This window comes from Myiozetetes cayanensis, unplaced genomic scaffold, assembly GCF_022539395.1.
Source record: "Myiozetetes cayanensis isolate MyiCay16 unplaced genomic scaffold, myiCay2020 scf13, whole genome shotgun sequence".
Taxonomy (NCBI): domain Eukaryota; kingdom Metazoa; phylum Chordata; class Aves; order Passeriformes; family Tyrannidae; genus Myiozetetes; species Myiozetetes cayanensis.
Genome location: NW_026086937.1, coordinates 10,580,855 through 10,603,261, shown reverse-complemented (window position 1 = coordinate 10,603,261; position 22,407 = coordinate 10,580,855). Strand labels below are relative to the sequence as shown.

The 22,407-nt window shown below is 46.6% G+C and overlaps 2 protein-coding genes across 8 annotated transcripts in view; one reads left to right on the top strand and one right to left on the bottom strand.

The window, feature by feature from the left end:
* The window catches only part of NGEF (neuronal guanine nucleotide exchange factor), a 50,186-nt gene that overhangs the window by 16,989 nt on the left and 10,790 nt on the right, over positions 1-22,407 (bottom strand). The window contains exons 3-7 of one of the 6 annotated variants that reach the window (XM_050308549.1): positions 21,876-22,247; positions 18,452-18,566; positions 8,256-8,438; positions 8,044-8,147; positions 3,117-3,391 (exon numbers count right to left, since the gene is read on the bottom strand). In XM_050308549.1, the coding sequence (XP_050164506.1) occupies positions 3,117-3,391; positions 8,044-8,147; positions 8,256-8,438; positions 18,452-18,566; positions 21,876-22,143 (945 nt within the window). In that variant the 5' untranslated portion in view covers positions 22,144-22,247. Of the gene's footprint in view, positions 1-3,116; positions 3,392-8,043; positions 8,148-8,255; positions 8,439-9,617; positions 9,758-9,857; positions 10,006-18,451; positions 18,567-19,803; positions 20,269-21,875; positions 22,248-22,407 lie in introns of those variants that run through there. The other 5 variants (XM_050308551.1, XM_050308550.1, XM_050308552.1 and 2 more) reach the window with 5 other exon arrangements.
* NEU2 (neuraminidase 2) overlaps positions 9,843-22,407 on the top strand; it is a 37,060-nt gene continuing 24,495 nt past the window's right edge. The window contains exon 1 of one of the 2 annotated variants that reach the window (XM_050308556.1): positions 9,843-9,983. Coding sequence is in view for 1 of the 2 variants with exons in the window: in XM_050308555.1 (XP_050164512.1) it covers positions 13,445-13,449 (5 nt within the window). In the remaining variant the exon portion in view is untranslated. Of the gene's footprint in view, positions 9,984-13,431; positions 13,450-22,407 lie in introns of those variants that run through there. The other variant, XM_050308555.1, reaches the window with a different exon arrangement.

Below are 22,407 nucleotides of genomic sequence, written 5' to 3'. Positions count from 1 at the left end.
TGAATCCAAATAATACCTGACAAAAACGTTTATCAAAGCTCATACATCTCAGCAAAAGTGGTTCAGTTCAAAGACTGAGAATGTTTTGGGTGAGTTTCACTCAGCTCCAAATCTCCTTAAACACAGAAGATAAACAGGGTGTAGGAAAATCATAGAACTGCTCAGGTTGGAAAAGGCCTCTAAGATGGAGTCCAACCATAACATAATACAGTTAACAAGCAGGAAAGGTCAAAATGAAGAAACTATACAGTAAATAAAACAAGGACAGACCAAAAAGGAGAGAACTGAAGTAGGAAGGAGAGCTGCTCCACAAAAAGGCCATACCAGTATTTTATTTAGGATTGTGCTGAAAGAATTTTCACTGATTAAATTTAATTTCTCTGGATCACTGTCTCTTCAGAGCCTAGTGCCTTGGGGACAGAGTTTGTTGTAATGGAAATCCCACGTAACACAGGGAGTGTGTTCTCTCCAGGCATTTCTTCCTCCTGCTACACACATGTGTCTGTCATCCCTTCCACTCTGACTCCGTGTCAGAACCCAGAGCATTTCCTTTGGCTTGTTCTTCTTGCATCATTACATCTTCTAGGGAGTTAGAAGAAAGCCCTTGGTGATTCATGCTTTACTCAACACACATCTGGGTAATTAAAACTACCCTATCAATGACTTAGTTGCTTCTGATAATGATTGCAGTAGCACATAATTTTTGTATTTCCTTGACCTTTGTGGTCTGAACCATGGATTTTTCTGCATTTGCAGCCACATTTTTCTGGGGTACTTCCAGTTGTTGTTTCATGTCTTTTTACAAAAGATATCTTTCTATTTTTGTTTCTGAACTTGCTGAAATGTGGATGTGGATTTGGGAGTGGTTGGGTTTGGGATTTTTTTTGGTTGGTTTGGTTTTTTTTCTTCCTGAAACTCCCATTTTCTGGCTCATTTGTTCCAATGGGGACAATAACTAATTGCCTTCCATGACACTTTTCAAGCATTCATTGGTCTTCCAGTCAAGTTTCTTCCAGTCAAGTTTCTTGTTTTGATGCTTGAAAAAACACCTGTGTCGTTTTGTACCTTGCATTCCTGTGGTCTAAGTAATACTTTTGATCTATCTCCCCTGACTGAAGCTCTTCTAGACCCTGCGTTTACCGCAGCTTTGAAGATAAAATAGGTCAGATAGGTACAATTTTTGATGTTAACTCCATAATTTCTGCTTTCCTGTACTTCAGGAAAATGTCTCCAATTCTCCTTCATGAAGCTGGACATTTTACATTCACTAAATCAAGCCCTTGTGTACAGCTCACACTCCCAGCTCACATCCAGCTTGAGCAGGGTTCCAGCACTGCAGGAGCAAGGCTGGATCCAACATCATCTCCTCAATTGCCTCAGTGATTCCTCCAGCCCTCCTTGTTTTCTGTCCTTGACTCTCCTCACAGAGCAAATTCTCCACTTCTCTTCAATGTTCAGCCAATTTCACAGCTTTCTGGCTTTGAGCAATATTATAATCTCTTACTGTGCTAATCCCAGAACAAACAGGAAGAAAATTTCAGCTGTGATAAACTAACACTGGAGAAAGCACAACACTTCTTTAAGGCAACACTGTCCCATTCTCCATCTGCTTTATTTCTCTTTTTATTTAAGCAGAGGGAAGAAAATTGAGCACACTTAATGTTAGGATTTAGCAGCACAGAGATTTTTTTCCTTAAAACACCTACAGGTAATGAATGTAACTTAACAGAAATGGCAGGCTTTGAAATCTATAATGCACACTTTCAAGCAAATATTTCTCTGTAAAAAACTCTTCGTTTTGAAGCAAAATAAAAGGAAAAGCTTGTAATTTTTCAGATGCCAGATTGTGTTTGTAATGCTGGCACTTGGAAGTATCATGTTTTGCCAGGTAAACAGAACAAATCTGATATGGAAATAATCAGTGTAGAAGAAGAACATGGAAAAACAACAAATCATTTCAGTCACCTTCAGCCCTAACCCTGACTCACCAACAGCCTGTGCTTGCCAGCCCCAGGTACTGTGTAAAAACATGGGTCCATTGCACTAAGGGTGTGAGTGGCACAGCCCTGCCCTTCACACCCCTGGGGCACAGGGTGAGCCTCGCAGTGCCACGGCCAGCACCAGCACTGTGTGCACAAGCAGTTCATGAGTGCTGACTGTGCAGGTCCAGGTAAACTTAGGGGGAACTGCTCACACCCTGGGATGTTCTTCAATACCTTGGGTACAGTCTCACAAGCCAGAGACAAACAGACACACTGCCACAACCCCCTCAGCAGAAGCAATGCTGGTGCAGGAGTATGGTGGGACTCAAAGGAGGGAGTCTCTGAAGGCCCATTGCTCGTATTACAATGCACATCACACACTAAACAAGGCTCGTCATCTGCTCTAAATGCAGTGCTATGCATTGATAGAGAGCACTCAGGCTCCCCACACTCCCCAAAATAGCAACCAGTTGTAAATTGCTGTGCGATTGATGTTTTCATTACTTGTGGCAGCTACCCCCACCCACTCCTTTCACTGTCTGACGCAGCCCTGTAAGTCAACAGCGTGTGACTCTAAGGCAGTGATGTCACTGCACTGTATGGCTAAAACACAGATATACCTGTCATTATTTTTTCCTGTTTTGCAGTAGGCTCCAAGTAACAACAATGAAATATGAGGAAGTTTATCAATCTCCATCTCTTCTCTTTCTATTAATGTCATCATATTCAAAACCTTACAGTTGAATCCTTCTAAGATTTCTAGTGGAAAGTATGTATCCTGCTAGCAACTTCAGAAGAGGATTAATGTGCACTGGAACCAAAAGCTCTACTGTAAAAACCTCCTCATTATCCCTCTTCTTTTGTAAATTGTTCCTAAAGCTGAATCAGAAAAGGGAAAAGTTCTTTTTGCTACATAAATGTCCAGCAGCAACAGAACATATAGAACAACACCTGTAGTTTCAAAAAAGAGTGAGTGGTGCTAACCAGTGCAACACAGAAAATAGTCAGTAGAGTAAGGCTTGTCTGTGACTGCTGTGAAGCTTTTAGTTTTTAAATCTTGATAATCTGCCCTAATTCCCTCTCACTTTTTAAAGCAGCAATGCAGTTAAGAAGCACTCCGCCTTCCCTCATTACCTCCTGCAGCTTGATCTCATCTGGCTGGAGGATGCTGAGGACACCGCTGTTCCGGATCTCGGGAAGATCCTGCCATAAGTTGAACCTGGAGTTGGAATTCCTCAGCAAACTGATTTGTGGTGGAGCTTTGTTTTCGGTTGTACTTGTAGGCTCTGCTTCAGATGGGGTTTCCTCACTGGGTGAAGTCTCCTCAGGGTTTGTCTGTGAATCCTGCAGTCGCCTGGTTTCAATCTCCTCGCGTGTAGATTTATCTCGATATTCCTGGTACAAGAGCCCTAGGAGGGAACATAACAGGTGTGAGGGGTGACAGCTGAACAAGAGAGTAGAGAAGTCTTGTGGGAAAGGACAGTTGCTTTGTGCTGGTTCACCTCAGCAGAGGTGAGAGAGACCCCTTCCGTGCGAGCAAAAAGCCAATTATGGCATTCCTATTTCAGCCAGAAGTGGAAACCATAAATGGAAGGCCATTCCTGAACCTACAGGGTTGTCAACAATCTGCTTTACAAAACATTTAGTAACAGTCAGAGGAATCCACGATCAATCAGAAGACCTAAAAGAAGCGGTTCACCATTGGCCAGGCTTTTAAATGGCTTTTAAACATTGATTTTCTCTTATATTACTATGTTACAAGTTATATAGGTTGATATGTATGTTTAAATGTGTGTCTGGGAAAGTAATACTGCCTACATTGAAACTATTTTAAAGGAGCAATTTGATGGCAATGAAAATCCTTAAGGAGGAAACACTGAGCTGCTGTTAAGGCAGGTGAAGCTTTAGGACAAGAAGCTACAGTTACTAGTTTGTTTTGGTATTGACTTTGTGGTTAGTCTTGGACATGTTGCTTAATATCTCTGTTTTCCTTTTCAGTTTCTATGATGATCGAAGATACAAAATTAACATTCAAAAGGTACCTGAATGTTACATCACTAAGAACCAGGCTCTGAATTGACACCAGCTGGCAGCACATCAATCACAGGAGAGGGCTTCTGAGTTTCAATTACTAACTTCTGGAGCAGATGAAATGGCAAATTTAAATTTGCCCCCACCCCTGATTTCAACTGACAGCATGAAAAAGGTAGGAATCCTGAAATTCCTTGGCCATCTTTAGAACAACCTTTGCCTCTCTAAGGGCTTTTGATCTGTCCCATTTCTCTTTCTGAACCACCTGTAGGACCCAGAATTTTAATTGCTTGAATACAAAATGTAATTTAGAAGATATGTAGGGACAAGAAAACATGGATATGCTTTGAGTCACTCCCCTCCCTTACTGAAACTGAAGAAGCACAATAACATTATCTCCTTTAGTTTATGCTTGAATTGAAAAGTGTAACATGAATGAACAAAAAGAAAAGCCTTTGCTGTTAAAAAGAGCACCCTACATAATTTATTTTGCCTGAATCTCTAGGGGTTAAAATTTATCTGGTCACAGGCACTCACAATACTTGATCTCGGAAGCAAATTTTGTGTGTAATAAGGTGAGAGACAATGGGGTCAGGAGTTTGTCTAGGGAGGGCAGAAATGTAGATGGTGCTGCCTATTAAAACTCTGGCCCCATTTCCAGGAGGCTCTGTACCAGTCACTGCTGAAGCTGTATGGGAAATATGCTGAGGAAAAGCACAGACACAAGGACAGCGTTGCTGCAGTCTGCGAGTGTATCCTGTTATCTGTTCTTCCTGGAAAGATGTTCAACACTGGATTAAAATAGCAATAAGGGGAGCTGTGCCTAGGAAACCATACAGTCTTCTGGTAGCTTCCTACACAATGCTGAGCAGAGGAGACTTCCCCTGAAGTTTTGCACGCTGCTGCTACTTATGTAATTTCTCTCTGCGTCAACGAGGCTTATATGGCTTTCTTAAGCATCGCTGCCTCTTCTTCAGCATCAGGGAGGGTGCTGAGGATGTAGCAGGGTGGACAGGCTCCTTCAGGAAAGAGTGGAGAGCCTGTTAAATGGGAGCTGCTTTCAGTGGAACTGATCTGCAGGCTCAGCCTGTGCTCAGGGCTCTGGGGCAGCACAGCACTGGGTCCTCCTGCCCCACAGAGAGCAGGACAGGCTGGGCAGTAACACCCTGCAGGAGCATGGGCAGTGCTCCACTCGAGGGAAAATATGCTGGGAAACTGAAGTAAAATACTCATATTGGAGATACTTATATTGCAGTGTTGACTGTACAGCCATGTTGTGCTGGTGGGTCTGCCTTGCAAGTCAGAGGATATTTTGTGTAAGGGGGATTTAGGGCCCCTTGTGCAGATCTGGAGAGCAGCTCTTTAAAGAAGGTCCTCAAGACCATTTTCCCCTTGCTTTTAAGGAAATGAAATGCAGATAATGAAACTTGATTTTGTTTCCAGGTTCCGTGACTGCCCAAGAGATAAGACCTATGGAGCCATCAGTGGCAGGCAAAGGCAAGTATAGACATGGAGAGATCTGACTGACGGGAACTCACCCAGAAATGGCAGCAAGGTAGGTCATTTTAAGGAGGGAAATAGAGAGAGACTGGCTGAAGCTCTACCACAGACAGCAATATGGACAGAAAGCAGAAAGGTGGTACCAGAAGAAAGACAAAAGGCAGGTAGGTAGATGTTTCAGGCAGAAGCGTAGGAAGAAACACAGAAGGCTGTGCTAGCAAGGATAAGAGACATTCCCACTTTCTTGGGCTGAAAGGTCTATCCATATGTCAGTAAAGAGGTTACAATGGGCAGAGAAGTGACTTAGATGAGAGAGAACAAGAGAAGCTATGCCAAAGCCTCATCCAGACAGAGCAGGAGATGGTCACAGCACAGGACAGGTAACATGCACAGATTCAAGGGCAGGGAACAGGGTCTTGACATGTTGAGAGGAGAACAATACATCTGGGAACTGACTGAATGTGTAGAAAGAAGCTGTTGAATGTGACTCAGAGGATATAATGATTTAGTAAATGCTTAGATTTAGCAAATGAACAAGTACAAAATGTCAGAGACCTGTACTAGCTCCCTTCATTCCGTATTGTCCCGACTGTCCTTACCGTGACCTGGCTAAAGGTTAACCCCTGCGGTCAGACCATGAGTTTGGTGTTAATTATTGACTTTAGTGTTTAAGGTTGATCTTCCTAAGGCGTGTTTACATAGTTTGTATACTACATAACAGACTTTTCCCTTAGATGTTTATTCCATCTAATTTTGCTGTCACAGTCTCCCTTCCCAGCTCTCTCAAAACCTGGGAGGGTAATTGAAAAACTAGTTACTAATTGTGGAAATCCTTGCCTTAGAGAGTTAGCAGCGCTCTTAAAGTAAACGTTATTACATCGAAAGCTATGTAAAATCTCAGGAGGCCAAGAGACGTTTTCTCTGAAATTCTCTGCTCCAGTTTCAGGCAAAAAGTCCACTAACGCCTCAAATGCAGGAGGGAGGGAAGGGAGTGGGTGTGCTCCAGCCATTTGATGTAACATCTCTTTTGGGGACAAGCGTTGCATCCCTGGTTGTCAAAACGCTGCCTCCTCCATCAGGGTCAAAACAGACCTACTTGCAGCTACACTGATGTGTGCAGAGCTTTTGCACACCTTCTCTCTGACACACAGCACACAAAAATATACATGAATATAGCAACTAGGTTGCTGTGAAATCCTGCTGGCTTTAGTATTTTTATCTCACCTCTTAGCTGCACAATCCCAGTAAACTGACAGCGTTCTGACACATCTCCCTTGGGAGATTAGTACCTACACAGCCAAAAGCAGGTAACAGATCTGGTAACACTCATGCACATTGTTCACCACTTTCCTCCAGAAGGCCCCAAACTCATCTGGTTTTTCTGACAGACGCTGGCAAGCTGCTGCGTTCACACCAGCCTCCTTCCCCAGCACTGTCCCAGCGGCATCAGGCACAGCAAGAACCAGCCTTGCCTGCCACAGCCTGACAGCAAACAGCAAAGACACCAAACAGAGTGAGAAGCCTCCTCGTTTGTGCCAGGGAGGTTTGCTTTGCTGCTCCTGAGAGTTATCTCCCCGATTTTCCCATGCTAAGTGCTGCATTCCTGCCCTCTAGATTAAAGTGTGTTTGTTTCATTTCCTGGAACTGAGCAGAATTGTTTAAAAACAAAGCTTCTCTTTTCCCACCACAAAACCTGTCCCGGGATGGGGTTTTACTTTACCATTGCCAAAATCCCTCTGAGGAAAGTCACAATTCTGATTTGGGAAATAAAAGAAACAAGCTGTGAAGGTCCTCTCTGCATGCCACAAAATTTAATAATAATAATAATTTAAAAAAAAAAAATAAACAAACCACAAGAGCAAAAGCGTGAGAGTCCTCTCCTCCAAAACCACCCAGATAACCTCAACTCTGTCTTTTTAGAGACCACAAATGATAAAATCATTTACTCCTCTCTTGCAAGTGCTATGCCAGTGGCTGTTACATCGAATAGATGCGAACCCCATGTATACAACTAACGTCCGAAAGGACGAGGGGCACAATACTTTAGTCTTACGTCTTCTGAGTACACAAAATAATATTTTACCAGAAAGTCTGCGGTAGCCTGAATGATTAATTGCTTCGCAATTACAAGAAGTAATCGTTGTTTATGAACGGGAGTCAGGCTGCTCAGCAACTGCATTAATCTCCTGCCAGGCAGCCCACAAACCTGATGCCCCGAAAGACGGCAAAAGGCCACGACAACGATGTTTTACACCGACAGCTCGGATGTTCCCAGCACGGACAGGGAGCTGGGGTCCCGCAGCACAGCCGCGCCCGAGGCCCCCCGGCCGCACACCGCGTGGGTTCAGGTCTGCTTTGGGGGCTCAGGTGTGGGGTTGGGAGCTCAGGGAGAGGCGGCCGGCCGGGCGGAGGGCACCCCTCGGGGCTGCTGCGCCGCCGGCGGGGCGGGAGCGGGACGAGCGGCGAAGTTGTGTGAGGGCGCAGCGGCGTCCGGACAACCCGCCCGGCTCCCCCCGGCACGGCTCCTTACCGATGTGCTCGATGAGGTTCCTCCACGAGTCGGCCGTCATGGGGTGTGCGGGCGGCGGCTCGGCGGTGCCGGCGGGGGTCTCCTCAGCGGCGGCGGGGGGAGTCCTGCGGGAGGCGGACGGGATCCCTCAGAGCCGTGGCGGGAAGGCGGCGGGACAGCGGTCCCTCCGCCCGCCCGCGCCCTTCGCTCCCCCGCCCTCAGCCCCCCCTCACCTGCCGGGCTGTCCCGCCGAGCCGTCCTGGTCGAGGGCGCAGGCGGCGCTCAGGGCCGCGGCCAGCAGCTCCATGGCCGGCGGCGGCAGGCGGCTGCCCAGCAGCTCTGGCGGCGGCGGCAGCGGCGCGGGGCTGGGGGAGTCCGGGCGGTTGCCACGGTAACGGGGGTAGGAAGGCAGCAGCCTGCGCGGGAGGGAGAGGGGAATTGTGGCCGCCCCCAGGGCACCCCCGCAGCCCCCCGAGACCCTTTGAACCCCGGAACCCCCTCAGAGCCTCTCCTTAGACGCCCCCCACCCGAGACGCTCTGCCCTCAAGCCCCCTCCGAGCCTCCCCTCTCCCCTCAGAGCTTCTTCTCAGATGCCCCCCCCCCCCAGGCGTCACCATGGCTTTCCCCCAAAATCTCTAGAGAGCCCCCTCAAATCCCCTCAGAGCCTCCCCTCACACTCCCCGTCAGGCATCCACAGGGGCTCTCCACCAAAATCCCCTCAGAGCCTTCCGAAACCTCTTCAGCGACCCCCTCTGGCTCTCCCGCCAAAACCCCCACACAGCTCCCTCAGAGCCTCCCCTCAGACCCCCCCTCAGAGCCTCCCCACAGATTTTCCTCACAGAGACCCCCTCAAACTCCCCTCAGACTCTCCTCTCGGGCTCCCGCAAACCCCTCAGAGCCCTCCTAGCCCCTTGCAGCCCCTCTCCTCGTTCCCAGATTTCCTCTGAGGCTCCACGGAGCTCTGCCAAATCCCAGCGGAGCTCCCTCAGCCTTCCCCAAATCCCTCCCGAGACCCCTCTGAGTCCGGCAGAGTTCCCAGCCCCGCTCCCTCAGAGCCCCTCAAACTCAGCCCTCTGAGCGCCCACCTGACCCCAGAGTTCCCCCACAGCTTCTCAGAGCCCCCTCTGCAGACCCTTTCAGCCCCTCCAAAATCTTTTCCGAGCCCCCACAGACCCCTCACGTGCCGTTGCTCCCCTCTCAGAGCCCCCAGCCCGGGCCCGGCACCCCTGCCCGGAGAGACCTCCTCAGCCCCCCGGCTCCCCTCCAGCGCTCCAGCACAGGTCCCTCCTCCGCCGGGAGGATGACTCCCTCCTCCCCAGGGCCCCCCCCCCAAAAGGCAGCAATACCTGCCCCAGGGCCCCCCACACACACACCTTCACAGGCACCCCTACCTCCATCCCCCCTGCGCTCCTGCAGAGAGGCTGCTTCCTCAGATGGAGGGAAGCCCCTTTTCCATCCCCTCCCTTCCTCCCCAGCAAGGCACCCTCCCCCAGAGAGCACCCACACACCCCTTCCCACCCCATGCACCGGCCCCAGCCCTTTTTCTCCATGCACGGCCACCCCACAGCGGGTGAGGGTCCTGCCCTGGCACTGACCTGTCCTCCCTCAGCCCCGGGGCGCAGCGCTGCCCCCCATCCCCTGCACCTCTCTGCCTATGTGCACCTGGTGCCGGCTTTGAGGGAGAAAAAGGGGTGGGAGAGGGGGGCTCTCCTGAACTGCTTCCAGATCTGGTGCATATGGTGCATTTCTTCTCCAGGGGCGAAACCCTGAGATGGAGGAACGTAACTGGGAAACTCAGCCTAATCCCTCCTGCCGGGAAGTGCACCCCTGATTACCCCACAGGATTGGCCGCTATCCGCCTCTCCTCCTCCAGCGGGGCTTCGCACCCGCTCGCTCATTTCTCCCGTCTCTCTTTCCTTAGCGTCGCTACTTCCATAAGGATATATTGCCTCGTTTAGGCAGTAAGTATCTCGGTACTCAATGATCTATATCTGTCTTCGTTCAGGTAATTGTTTTTCCGCCTCGGGGATAACTCCTCTTGAGCTCCAGAGTACGGTTACACCCTCGGATCAGTTGGAGTGCTTGTGGACAGGTTGGGTGCAGCTCTTCCCTACACGTTAATAACCCTCAGTAAAAAAACGTCGTCTGCACCACATTGCGACTGAGGAGTTAACAGTGGGAAAGCGCTCAGCTATTCCTTGTACTCAGAGCTTTCTCCCTGTTTCATAAATAACCGTGATTTTCTGTACATGGTAAGGTAATTTATGTAACAGCATCAAATCTGTGTATTGGTCTGTATGTGTAAAATGGTTTCCTTTTTAACATTTTTATATTGGTTTTGCTAAATCATATGCCAGGATAGCTTCTAATCAGTACATGATGGTATGTCCAGAAAAAGTCCTTCAGCTTATGTGAACTAGATCTAGATCTGGCACACTGGAGAGCTCAGTCATTAGGTCATTGAGAAGCAGAAGGTGAAAGAAAAACAGCTGGAAATGTCATTGAAGGCTCAGAGAAGGCTGTGAGTGAGTCTAGTTCATGTCCAGTTCTGGAGCAGGAGGTTGGAAGCACCAGACAACCGAAAGGAAATACCAGGGTGAGGGGGAGAGCTGGAGCCTGCTTTGGGCTTAGAGAGAAGGAGGAGAGCCTGAGAGCTGAGGCTGAGATTGTCACTGCGTAGATGGTCAATACGGGATGAAAGTGGGTTATCAGCCATTAAACACTGGGGATTAGGGGTTTAGGGAGAGAGGTGAGCGAGGGGGCGGCTAAAACCTTGTGGAAGGGATAAAGCGCCAGAGACTCTGCCTAACGACTGATGTTTTGGTGGCTTGCTGCCAGGGCAAGAATATTGTCAAGGGTTTTAGTGAGTGGGTGGGATGCTAAAAAGCTGCTTTCTTAGAAAAGAAGTGATCTTTAGTTATCCTGAAATCTGGAAAACCAGATATGCTGTTTACTGTTTTCTAAAGGGAAGGGCCAAGAGCAGTGGGGAGTTCTTTCTCATATGCAAAAGGAAAACAGTGCATAAGCTCTTACTGACACTGCTAGGATGAATATATATCTGAATATACTTTTGAGTGTATTTACTAAGAAAAAAAAAATTCTTTCAGAAGTATGCTTTAAGAGTTTAACAGATTCTAACCCCTCACATTGCTTTACTCCCAAGGTTAAATCTGTTGCAAATTGAAATTTCTTTTTAGAGAAAGTCTGGGTCATGCTGTGAAAAACTTGCAGAAATAGAAAGCATCTTTTCATGGTCCTATAACTGTCTTGTAATTTGATCCTGCCTGTCTTCCCTTTCCTTCTTTTTTTTTTCCAACATAATATCACTTTTGGTCCAAGATAAAAATCTGAAAATATCACTGGAAGTACTAATGATAATAAAAACATCGGAAGCTCTGAAGAGGTGAGAACACCAACTGCGAGTGAAATGCCCCCTGTGGCCATGGGAGGCCGCAGCTTGTATGTTCCTGTCTGAGAGAGCTCTTCCACTGCGTAGCAATGACCAGTACTCTACTCTTCCTTCCTTTAGGACTTTTTCCTTTCTTAATTGCAATTTAGTCTTTCAAAGATGTTGTTCTTTCTTCCTTTCCAGCTTTATTCTTGTACTTTATGTTGACATGCAGAGGATGTCCATAAACAGAACAAATGCGTGAGAAATACTTTTTCTCTCAAGTGAAGTGACAGAGTGTTCCCAGGGCTCTTGGGACTGGAATAAAAAGTGATATTTAGCAAGATGGAGATATTTTTGTCCTACAAAATGTCCTGGGGTTTTCTAAATCGTGCTTTTCTGTTTGGAGACAAAACAAAGCTCTTAAAGTTTGTCATGCAAACTAAAGGCAGGCAATCAAGTGATTCTGTCACAGTGGCCTGGTGACTGGGATATTGGTCGTGGAGGATCCAGGTCACAGTCACGGCTGTGTCATTCCCTCACATCCCACATGCCTGTTCCAGGGCAGGTCAGTCTCTCTTCCTGCAGCTGCTCTGCTTTCTCTGGTCGCTGGGAAAGGTGCTTCAACCTGGCAAATGCTAATTCACCAAATACCACTTGAAATCAGTCAATAAGGAACTATTTATTTGGAGTAGCTCCAACAGAACTGCCCCTTTCTTCCTCCTTAGTTCCACAGCTGCTAGGACTTTGTGTGCAGTTTAAGCTGACCTAGCTGCTCAATTCCACTTCTCACTTGACCCCCTGAGGCAGATTTCTACCTCTGCTATTATGCCAGCACTCACCCAAGTTTGTCTTGTTCTCAGTGAACAGGTTTGGGCAACTAAACTCATGGAAGATGATTCATTTTTTTTGGTAGAACCAGCTTTGTGTGTATGGTGTCACTACAGGGTGAGCCCAAAGCGAATGCCAGCACAGCAGAGGTGGCAGACGTGCAGATGGATGGCAGGACTGTGGCACTGCCACCTGGGATCTGTTTACACTGCTGTGGAACAGCAGACTCAGCCCTGGAGAAGTTCCTACTCCACCTAATCTTAACCATCGGGTAGGAGTTTGGAGGAGGTTTTTTTTTTTCTCACTGTCAGAATAAAGAATTCGATGCCGAGCCTAAAAAGCTTTCCCCCAGTTATCAAATCAGTACAATCTCCTGATGACAAACCAATTTTCTCACCAAAATCCCTTTAATTCATCCTAAAATTCCCTGTCCAGTCGTACGGGGAAGGAAAGAATCTGACTATTAGAACAATGAAGCAACTGGTTGAAAACTCTACCCCGGCACTGCACAAGCAATGCTGCGTGCCCTGTGCTCTTGTTGGTGACAGAAGTCCCGCAGTGCCCCAACAGACCAAATGGCAGTTCAGTCTCTGGAATCCTCAGGGTCCCGAAGCACACAGGCACTGGAAATGCTCCCTGCCGGCCATGCTCTATGGCCACGGAGCAGCCCCGTGGCTCAGCCCCCCGTGGGCAAAGGGAAGTGGGTTTGAGCTTGCATCTGTTCTGCAGAGAAGGGGTTCGTGTGCTTGCAGACTGTTCCCAGCTTCGCTGTACTGCTGTCGGAAAGGATTTTAAATGTTGGCTGACCTGGTCCATGGTTATGTTAAGATGTGATAATTGGTGTGAGTTTATAATTAGTTTATTACCATTATCTCATTTAAGTTATGCTTGGGGGATGAATTTCCAATCTTGGTTTGTATTTTCAGGCACTAGTAATTTTGAAAAATGAGTAATCATTTGAATTAAGATTTATTATGTGCATTTCAACTCAAAAGCAATCCTTAGAATAAAGCTGTACAAAGAGCTTGTTTTCAAATTAAATTGAAATGCATTTTTAAAATGTTCTCTTATAGCAATTTTTAGAAATGAGACCTTCTCTTCTAGAAACTAAAAAGAGAAGAGGCAGTCCAGCAAATCTTATTCAGGAAAAATTCCCCAAACCCTTCTAGTCAGTGGGAGTTTCACACCAAGAAAGGCCACAAGATGAGGTGAGAAGGACTGCTTTAATCTGAACTAACCAAATTTATGGAGAAGTGTGAAGTTAATAATAGATTTGAATAATGTTATACCTAGTCAAGGATATTTTCATAGCTCAGGTTCATTCAGGTTCCCTCTGTTCATGTGTGGTTTTTAGCAGTGATTTTGGCAATGGGTGTGTCTGTGCAGTTTTTGTTCCTGATTTATGACTTTTTAATGGTAGATAAGCAGAACTCCTCATCCCTAGTATTTTTAGATCCTAAGGGATATCTATTCTCCTGAACCTCCTTAAGTTCTCATCAAAGTACTTCAGTTATATCTGCTGGGGCTTACCAATAACTAAAAATGTTCAGAAATTTCATGTATAAGATCCTTACCTTTAGGTGCTTCTAACCTTTTGGTGCTCATAATCATCAGGGTTATGTTTTTACTTATTGACCATTTGCCATAGACAAGTTATTTTTTATATATTAAAAGCAGTTAACAATTTATTAGACTTTGGAAAATATTCCTGGATCTCTATAAAAGGAAAACAGAAAACTTGTTGTTCTGTCCTTCCAGAAGATGTGGTTCTGTTGATATGCAAGCTGAAATTTTGGGGCTTTCCAGGATCACGTTTTTGCCAGACTTCAGAAAATCCATAGAATTATAGGCCCTTTTCCACTCTCTGCATTCCACACAAGCTTCAGACTTAGATTTTAGCACCTAAAATCCCTGAGCTGCTGCCCATGGAGAGAACATGTCCTCTGCTGAGGACTGAGAGGATCATTTCTGATACTGTAGCTGTAAGAGCTGCCTGGTCCAGTTGTAGGTGCTGTGAATGAAGGCCTCTTCAGGTATAAATAAATATTTACAAATAAATCCATAAACATACAAGTAGAGACCTTTCTGTGCTATCCTCAGTGATCCTTGTGCTGGATCCAGTCAGCATGATGAGAAAACTACTTGACTGAAAACCAGAAGGGGCAAGACTTGAGCATGGGGAGGAAGAGCTCTACTTCTGGACCAGGAGACTGCTACGAAGAGAGGAACTCAGGCACAGTTGGAGGCCTCAGGAAGTGGTGAGCTGGAAAAGGCTGTAAAACTTGGCATTGGAGCTCAGAGGAGGGGTGGAATACCAAGATTGTATGAGCAGCCAAAGGGTGAAGAGCCTGGAGAACAACAGGACGCTGAGATATGAGCTGCAGCAGGGAAGAGAGAGGACTAATGTGCCTGAGAAATAGCAGGCTGAGGAAATTGTGTGGGGAATTACAAGTTGAAGCTGACAGAGAAGGAGTGAAACAAAGAGACTGACTGAGGAGCTGAGGAGTCCAGCTGAAGCAGATCAGATTGGGAGACATGCAGGGCAAAGCCTACACCTTGCACAGTAATGAAAACATGACCAGCTCAAGAACTTGGCAAGCAGGGACTGTGTGCAATAGGGGGGCAGACTGGAAGGATGCTTCATCAGAACTGTGTATGTTATTGCTTGCTATTCTGTTTGATCCTGTGAGATATGAGATATTGACAATAATGACATTTTAATACCTACAGTGGCTATTTTTACTGGAAATTTACTAGTTTTTAAAATACTTCTCCCTGCAAATACAGTTGCCCTTAGACTTTTTAAGGTGCAGATTGTACAGAAAGGGATAGAAAAAAAAATCTGTATTTATTTACCTCTAAAAGAGCAAAACGTTGTTGAAGAGCAACAAAATTTAAAGTTACTCTTGGTGAAGAGGTGTTTGCACCAGCTATTGCTGACTTCACCACTTGCATATTGAAGCACCACTGGCAGCACAGAGAAGAACTGACTATAAGAAATATATTTCATAAGTAGAAGGAAACTGCACGAGTTTCTAAGGCCTTTTGCAATCCAGCTCCAAGCCTCTCCAAAGGTTTCCCCTGCTTTTCTGGTTAAATCAGGCTATAAAAGCAGTGCCCTCTGCTGCCCAGGACCAAGAGTGCTGATCTAAGGGATGGTAACCCACACTCACACGAGCACCTTTCAGAGTGCTGTGCTGTTTCACATGTGTACTGCTCCTCTCTAATATGTGTTTGCATGAATTCAAACAAACTGGACTCCCTCTTGCTGCTGAAGATGACTAGTTGTATTCTCTCTTCTAGTACTTCCATTCTTTGAGCTCAGATCAAACACAATCCAATGATTTTTAGATGACCCTTGTTTCTCTGAATTGGAGGTGTCATAAGCAGCATAAAGGAATAGTTTGCTCTGCACTGGGAGCCCCATGATCTCTCCATGAGCTTTGCAAAGTGAAATTTCACACTGAATTTCTCTTCCAATGTACCTAGTGGCCCATAATAAAAACATATCATTCTCGGAATCTGACTCGGTGGGAAATATTAGGTAAATAATGCAGTCATGATGCTAAGTATCTGCATTGTACTAGAAAGGAAGAGAAGTGAACATCCTATTAGCTGGCAATATAAGGTAGACACTGGTCAGTGAATCTCCTTTCTAGGGTCTGCAGTGAGTAATTTTCTGGTCTCTGTGGGAGCTGCTTTCAGCTGGTAGTTGTGGATGGACACTCTGGGTGGATGTTTCCCCCTGTGATCTCAGTCTGCACAGCTGCTGCCACTGGGGAGCTGGCAGGACTGATCACAGTGGGCAAGAGCACCTTTTGTTGAGTTCGGTTCCTGCCAGGGCCTTGGCTCGGGTTGCTCTGGAAAGCAAGAGCTGTGCTGGGAGCTCAGGGTAGGTCTAGTGTTGGGAAGCAGCTCGTCATGGTGGGGCTTTGGATCTTTTGTACAGTGTGGAAGCCTGAGAGGGAACCCTGGGGTTGTGGAGAACTCAGGAGAGTTCAGGGGGAGCTGGAGATGGCACAGGAAAGGTCATGGGGAAAAAGCCACTTGAGCATAAAAATGCTCTTATGGAGGGCACATGGCAGATTTTGGAACACCGGCAATAATGTTTGAGGACATCTCGTTTTCAAACATCATTGTTCTGAGATCACTGAATTACTCCACTACTCTCAGAGCTTTGCAAGACACGCAGATTTGAATCAAAGTCCGTATCCCCTCTGAGTACAATGCACATGACAATTCCTTTTCCTGAGCTGTTTACTACGTTCCCCAGCTGTGTTTACCTCCTGCCCTGAATTATGCAGCATGGCTATATGTGAAGTGACAGCCCTGCCAGTGAAGAACCCGTTTGTATCAGACCTGCTGGTTATCTTCATGCAAGGAGAAGGGATTGTGCCTGCCCAGCCCTAGCATTTAGATGGTTGCTGTGGGATGCTGCTGACTCTGAAGAGATGCAGCACTGATGCTCCACCTGCCCTCGGGGTGGTTCATTCCTGAGAACTCCATGGAACTCTCCAGAGCTGGTCATAGGTGCCTGCACTGTCCCTTCTGCAGAACTGCCAGCTTCTGCTTTCAGAAAAATGCTTTATTCTTCTGATTTATTCTTTTGGGGAGAGATTAAATGCATGTCTTGAGACCAGTGATAATATTTTTGATGTCTTATCCGCATAATGGCCTTTTTTTCCAATAGAAGGGAGATAATAGGGATTACTGTAAGAAATAGCAACATTCTTAGGCCCCTGCAGGCTTCCCCAATGCAGATTTCTAGTGGTTCTGTTACAAATTACAGTTGATCTTTGGAGAAGGGTAGAGGACGTGGGTTGAGTTTGAGCTGGAACTCTGGTCTCATTCTCTGTCAAATCTCTGTGCTCAATTTCAAGAGACCATCGACGCCGCTCAGCAGCACCGCCTGCTTTCAGCAGACACATGACTTAGAACCTGTACTGACCTGTCAAGCTCTGCACAGCAGCATCTTTGATAAAACTGACTCCCAGCACAGGCTCCTCATTTCCAGCTCCAAGGAGAATGAGGATTTGCACATTTCAGAGCTGCCTAAGTGCCGGTGTCAGGATGCCAGACACTGACCGTGATGATTATGCCGCGAGGAGAGGAAGACAGATGGGTTTGACATCACAGCAGACTGTGGCTGTCTAGTTTCATCTGCTCAATTTACGGCCAAAGGGCAATCAGTTTTAGCCAAGGCAATTAATTTATTTAAATCCAACTTGACATTTGGCTAAAATTGTTTTACTGGAGTCCTCTCCATAAGGAAAGGTGCCTGGGAATGCACTAGGCATTGCATCAACACAGCTGGTGTCACTGAGCAGGACCAGAAGGTGCAGCAGGATGCATGCACCCTTAGAGGACAGGGGCCCAGTGCTTCCAGCCTCATCTACAGTACCAGCAGGGACTGTCTCACAGCTGTACACACCAGAGGTGAGGAGCTGGAGAGGGAGTTTGGGAGAATACCTCAGTCATACATGAAAATGTAAGGCTAGTTAGCTGCTCCTCTCTCTGGCTGGCTGCAGTGGCAATAGAGCAGGGGTGAGAGTAGATTTTTGGGATGTATGTACCTCTAGAGGTTGTGGGATCAGGGCCTTTTCCTGGACATTGGTTGTTGAGGGATTTAAACCAAAAAGGGCTCCTTCACTGAAAGCCTCTGTGGCTTCTCAGTTCTTCAAAGTAAACAGTAAACAGAAAGTCAGAATACTTCAGAAAACATCTTTGTTGCTACTTCTTCAGCTATAAAATCCTGTTTTCTACGTGGGGTTGTATAACAGGCTTCAGGAGAGCTCTCTATGAAGGCCAAGAATGGGATCACCCTGATGTTGGGATGTTCCATAAGGAAATGCCCACAGGCTCTCCTTATTCTCTTAACAAGCTGCTTAAGGCAGTCTGCCCACTTTGCTTATAGCCCTGGATGAATCTGCATCACATTCCCTTTTTCCCATCTTCCCTACTGTCTTCTTGTTCCCTCTTTTGCCTTCTCCAAAACCATACTGACAAGACCCTTTATACCGTGACAGTAATACTAACCAACACGTATCATTAAGACTGAAAGCAGCACCACAAGTCACAGTGAGAAGACAGGGATCAGAGCTACAGTTTGTCCAGCTGTCCTTCCCCAGACAAGCATTCCAGCTCTGACACCACTCTGACTGCAATTTTCAGTGGAGGCACAGTGAATTCCCTGAGTGGGAACCTTCTTACCTTTGGATCCACAGTTCATCTAACGTTGTCTTATCAGAGTTTGCTGGAGATGCTGATCCCTTATGAGATAAAACATTCAGAGGTTCTTTGACAGGCTCATTGTTTTTGAGTGAACCTGTGACATAAGAGAAAGCCAAGAGGGTGTTAAAACAGTTATTTTTTTAATTTACTTTTACTGTAGGTAGTGGTTTGCTTACACCAAAGGCAACAGAAAGGCCACAGACACAAAGGTGAACTTTGATTTTCAAACAAGGTCAAAAAGTGTCATCAGCTTGCACAGTGCAAGATGATACAGCCTATGTCACAACTGAGAATAAGTGAAGTTGGAGATATGGTGTCAATTCTTATGTATGTGAGTAGCACTCTCACCACTGCAAAGTGGTCCCAACATGAGTGATTTTCAGTGCAATCCACTGAGCAGAAAAGGTTTATCTGTGTGTGCCTGTCCATGCCAATATTTGGTTTCCCAAGTCAAGGCTTCATTACTGCTCTGCTTCCAGGCACACAGTAGATGTTCAGTTTACTGGATAAATCAAGGTTAGATTTGTGTGCAACAGGAGCTTTACTTTTAATTGCTTCTCCAATTTCCCTCAGATGAACCTCTGATCCCTTCACAGGCAGTCAAAGTTGTATTAAGCCCATGGCTTACTACTGTAGTACTTGGCAGGAGAGGATGCATCTCACTTTTCAAATGAAACCTCCTGTTGTTTGAGGCTTGTTGATATATGGCCTTGTTGTTTTTTATTAGAAATATTTTGGTCTAAGTCATAATTCTGTTTGCATTTCAAACTGGTGACAGCACAGTCAGGTCAATGTTCTGAGGTTGGTTTCTGATGCACCCTTTTAATCAATTTTCAGAGGGAAGGGGTGACATCCAGAATTTTAAAACTTGCTAAACTAGTGCCAAGGGCTTATGAAACAGTAGTTTGAATTACTCACTTTGAATAGTTTAAACACTTTATCCTTCTGTCTGAGGAGATTGCTTAAAAAAAACCCCAACGACTGTTTTTTCCAGTTAAAGGAAAACATCTATTATGTTTTACAGCTCCTAGGCTATAAGCCAAAGCTGGGCTGGTGCAAATGGTGCCTATATAAAAACCTTTCCCTCTGCTGAATTTAGATTATTTTAAATTGTTTTTTTGTGGTCTGATCTTCTGAGTCTTTTTTTTTCTCATTTTGTATCCTACTTTGTCTTTTCCCCTATATCTTTCCCTCTCTTCCTCTCTTCTTTCCTTCTCCTCCCCTCCAGTCATTCCCTAAGCAGAATGAGAACAGGTTAACATTTGAGCTTGAGTCATATTCTTGGATAGCTGCTGTTCAAATGGGTTGGAAGGCAAGATAAAATAGCTCACCCATCCCTTGCTTCCATGCACGTCAGCAAATGCTGTCAGAAGTTCCTGCTACAAATGAGGCTGGTGAAGAAGCACCCGCTGTCCAGTTTCAGGGAGAGGGGATGGAATCAGTGAAGTAGAGGGAGAGGGTAGAAGAGCTGTTCACACAGTCCTAGCTGAATTTGAAAGTCTGTGGTGGACTTGCTACAGTCACCCTGGAGGAAGAGCTATTGCTCCTAGCCCAGGTCTTGCGGTACAGGTGGAGAAAAGGAACGTTCCCAGTGTGTCTTGCTGAACAATTGCAGGTATGGGAGGAAAAGCCCTGTTTGGAAGCGATCCTGTTTCAGCAGCAGTAACACCGGGAGGGGGTGGGAGAGAAGCGCAGGCCAGCCCCCGTGGATGCTCTCAGGAGCTGCTAAGAGAGAAGCCCTTCTTTTAGCTTGCCCTTCCTCAGTGTCACTGGCCAGACATGAGGGATGTCCTCCCGTGCCGCTGTCCCGATGCCGTGTCGCTGCGGGTGTATGGAGAAGGTGCGTCCTCCTGTGCTGGTGCGGCTGCAGTGGCAGCAGCAGGTCGCAGGGGTGAGGCCTCCTCACAGCACCGAGACGCTGTGCCACCGGCGAGCAGCAGAGAGGGCGAGTCCGTGCTGTGCCCGCTCTGCAGCCGTGCTCGGGAGGCGGGGAGAGGATGGCTCTGCTCGGGTCCTGTCTGCACCCGCAGGGTGGAGAGCGGCTCTGCTCTGGCACCGGCGACACTCAGTTTCTCCACAAACCTCATTGCAACAGTAGCAGAATATTAAACAGGACCTGTTTGCTATGCTGCTGTCTGCTTGGAAACTTGGAAAAGGGAGGGAACTTTCCTCCTGTCCATGCCACAGGGTTGAATGGGCCTTTATACTGCTGGAACAGCATGGCTCCCTTGGCAAGGCAGGCAGGAGACACCTATTTTCTCGGGGACATTTCCCAAACCTATTTTGGGGTGCAGGATGTTTGTTCTTTGTTTTCTTAAAGGACTTGGTCTACTCTCAGGGGCTGAAGCAGTGGCTTTACTGCTGCATAACAAAGCTTGAACATCACTAGTGGTGTATCACTTTGACACATGCAGCTATCCAAAGTTCAGAGTCCAGTGCTTTGATTCTGTCAGATTATACCCTGAAGATAGGATAGGTATCTTTGCTGTGAAGGAGTTATAAAGTTCAGTTTCTCTGAGCACCTGGAAGATGAAGCAAAGGGCGTTTTGTGCGTTCCCAGTTTCAGTTCACTCTCATTTAGCATTGAGATTAAAACCACTTAAATTTTCTTCTTGCAGCCCTGTTTCCAGTGCTTCTGAGTGTGCTGCAGTAGCTCCTTTCCTGGCTCTCTTCACTTCTCTTATCCTTCTCTTGCTTCTTCACAGACAGCTGCTCAGACAAGGTTCCAGCTCAGTCAACAGCCTGGCCTTGCAGTCATGCTCTGTACTGTTCATACTCAGAGAAAGCCAACTCATTCCTCTTCTACTGAAGCCATGGCTGAATGCATGTATGTTCTGGATGGTGTTCCTCTTACTTCAGCCTCCCAGTTCAAAGGGGGCTTAGGTGTTTCTTACAGCTGTCTTCAATGCAAGGTGGCAGCAAAGGCACTTTCAGAGAAGCCTTGCTCCCCCTCGTAAGAGCCCACTGCAGTTCCCTCTGGCTCTTCTTACTTTTTTCTACACATCGCTCACCTTGCCAAACAGTTACCTGTATAGTTCTCACTACTTTGGAATATGTCCTTTCTGGATGCTAAAGAAGACCCTACTTAATTGGCAGCTTCATGTAAGTTAATGTGTAAATTATTTTTCTTTTAGAGAGCAGAGGGGTGGCAGTGCAGAGCCCATATATGTTTAGATTCTCTGCCACAACTTGTGTTTAAACGTCCAACCACGTCACATTTCCATACTGAGCACAGAGGGATAACATCCCTCTGCCATCTGTGCCATAGGGCAGGGGTGCTCTATAATGTGCTGACTGCTGAGCTCCTTTCTATCTTCTCTGTTCCTTTTTTATTCCCATTGACCCCTAGAGTTCCCAATCTCACTGCAAAGGGGAGCATAATGCTGTTTGGGTCAGTACTCACCTGTGACACGCCCCATGTGCACTGCCTCTCTCGAAGCCTTTCTTTTCCCTCTGTTTGGCAGCCTCATGGATCGGTAGTACTTGGAATTTCTTTGGATGGCAATGTAATGTGTTGGCAAGTCCCCCTCGTGAGCCACTGGGTCAGCACCTGCTGACTCTTCCTCACCCTCAGAGACCGACCCTGACTCTCTCAGTACCTGCTGAGAAAGGCCCTGCCAGAGCCCACCAGCAGAGAGCCTGTGGGTGGCTTCTCTCCCCTGCTCATCCATGGCTTCCAGATCTTGTCTCTATGGCAACTGAGATGATGGATCAGCAGCAGAGCAGCAGGAGACAGGTAGCCTCCACAACCCCATCAGCTGTATCTGAATAAGAGCTGTAGATGGACAAACAAAACACAACGAAACAGGAGAAGAAAGGGCAAAGTTCTGATTAGTTCAGAGGTCATAGTCCATCATCTGTTTAGGATAATGAAGACTTCCTAGGACTTTTTTTCAGAGATCATTCTGATGTCATCACCTTACAAGCCTTATTCT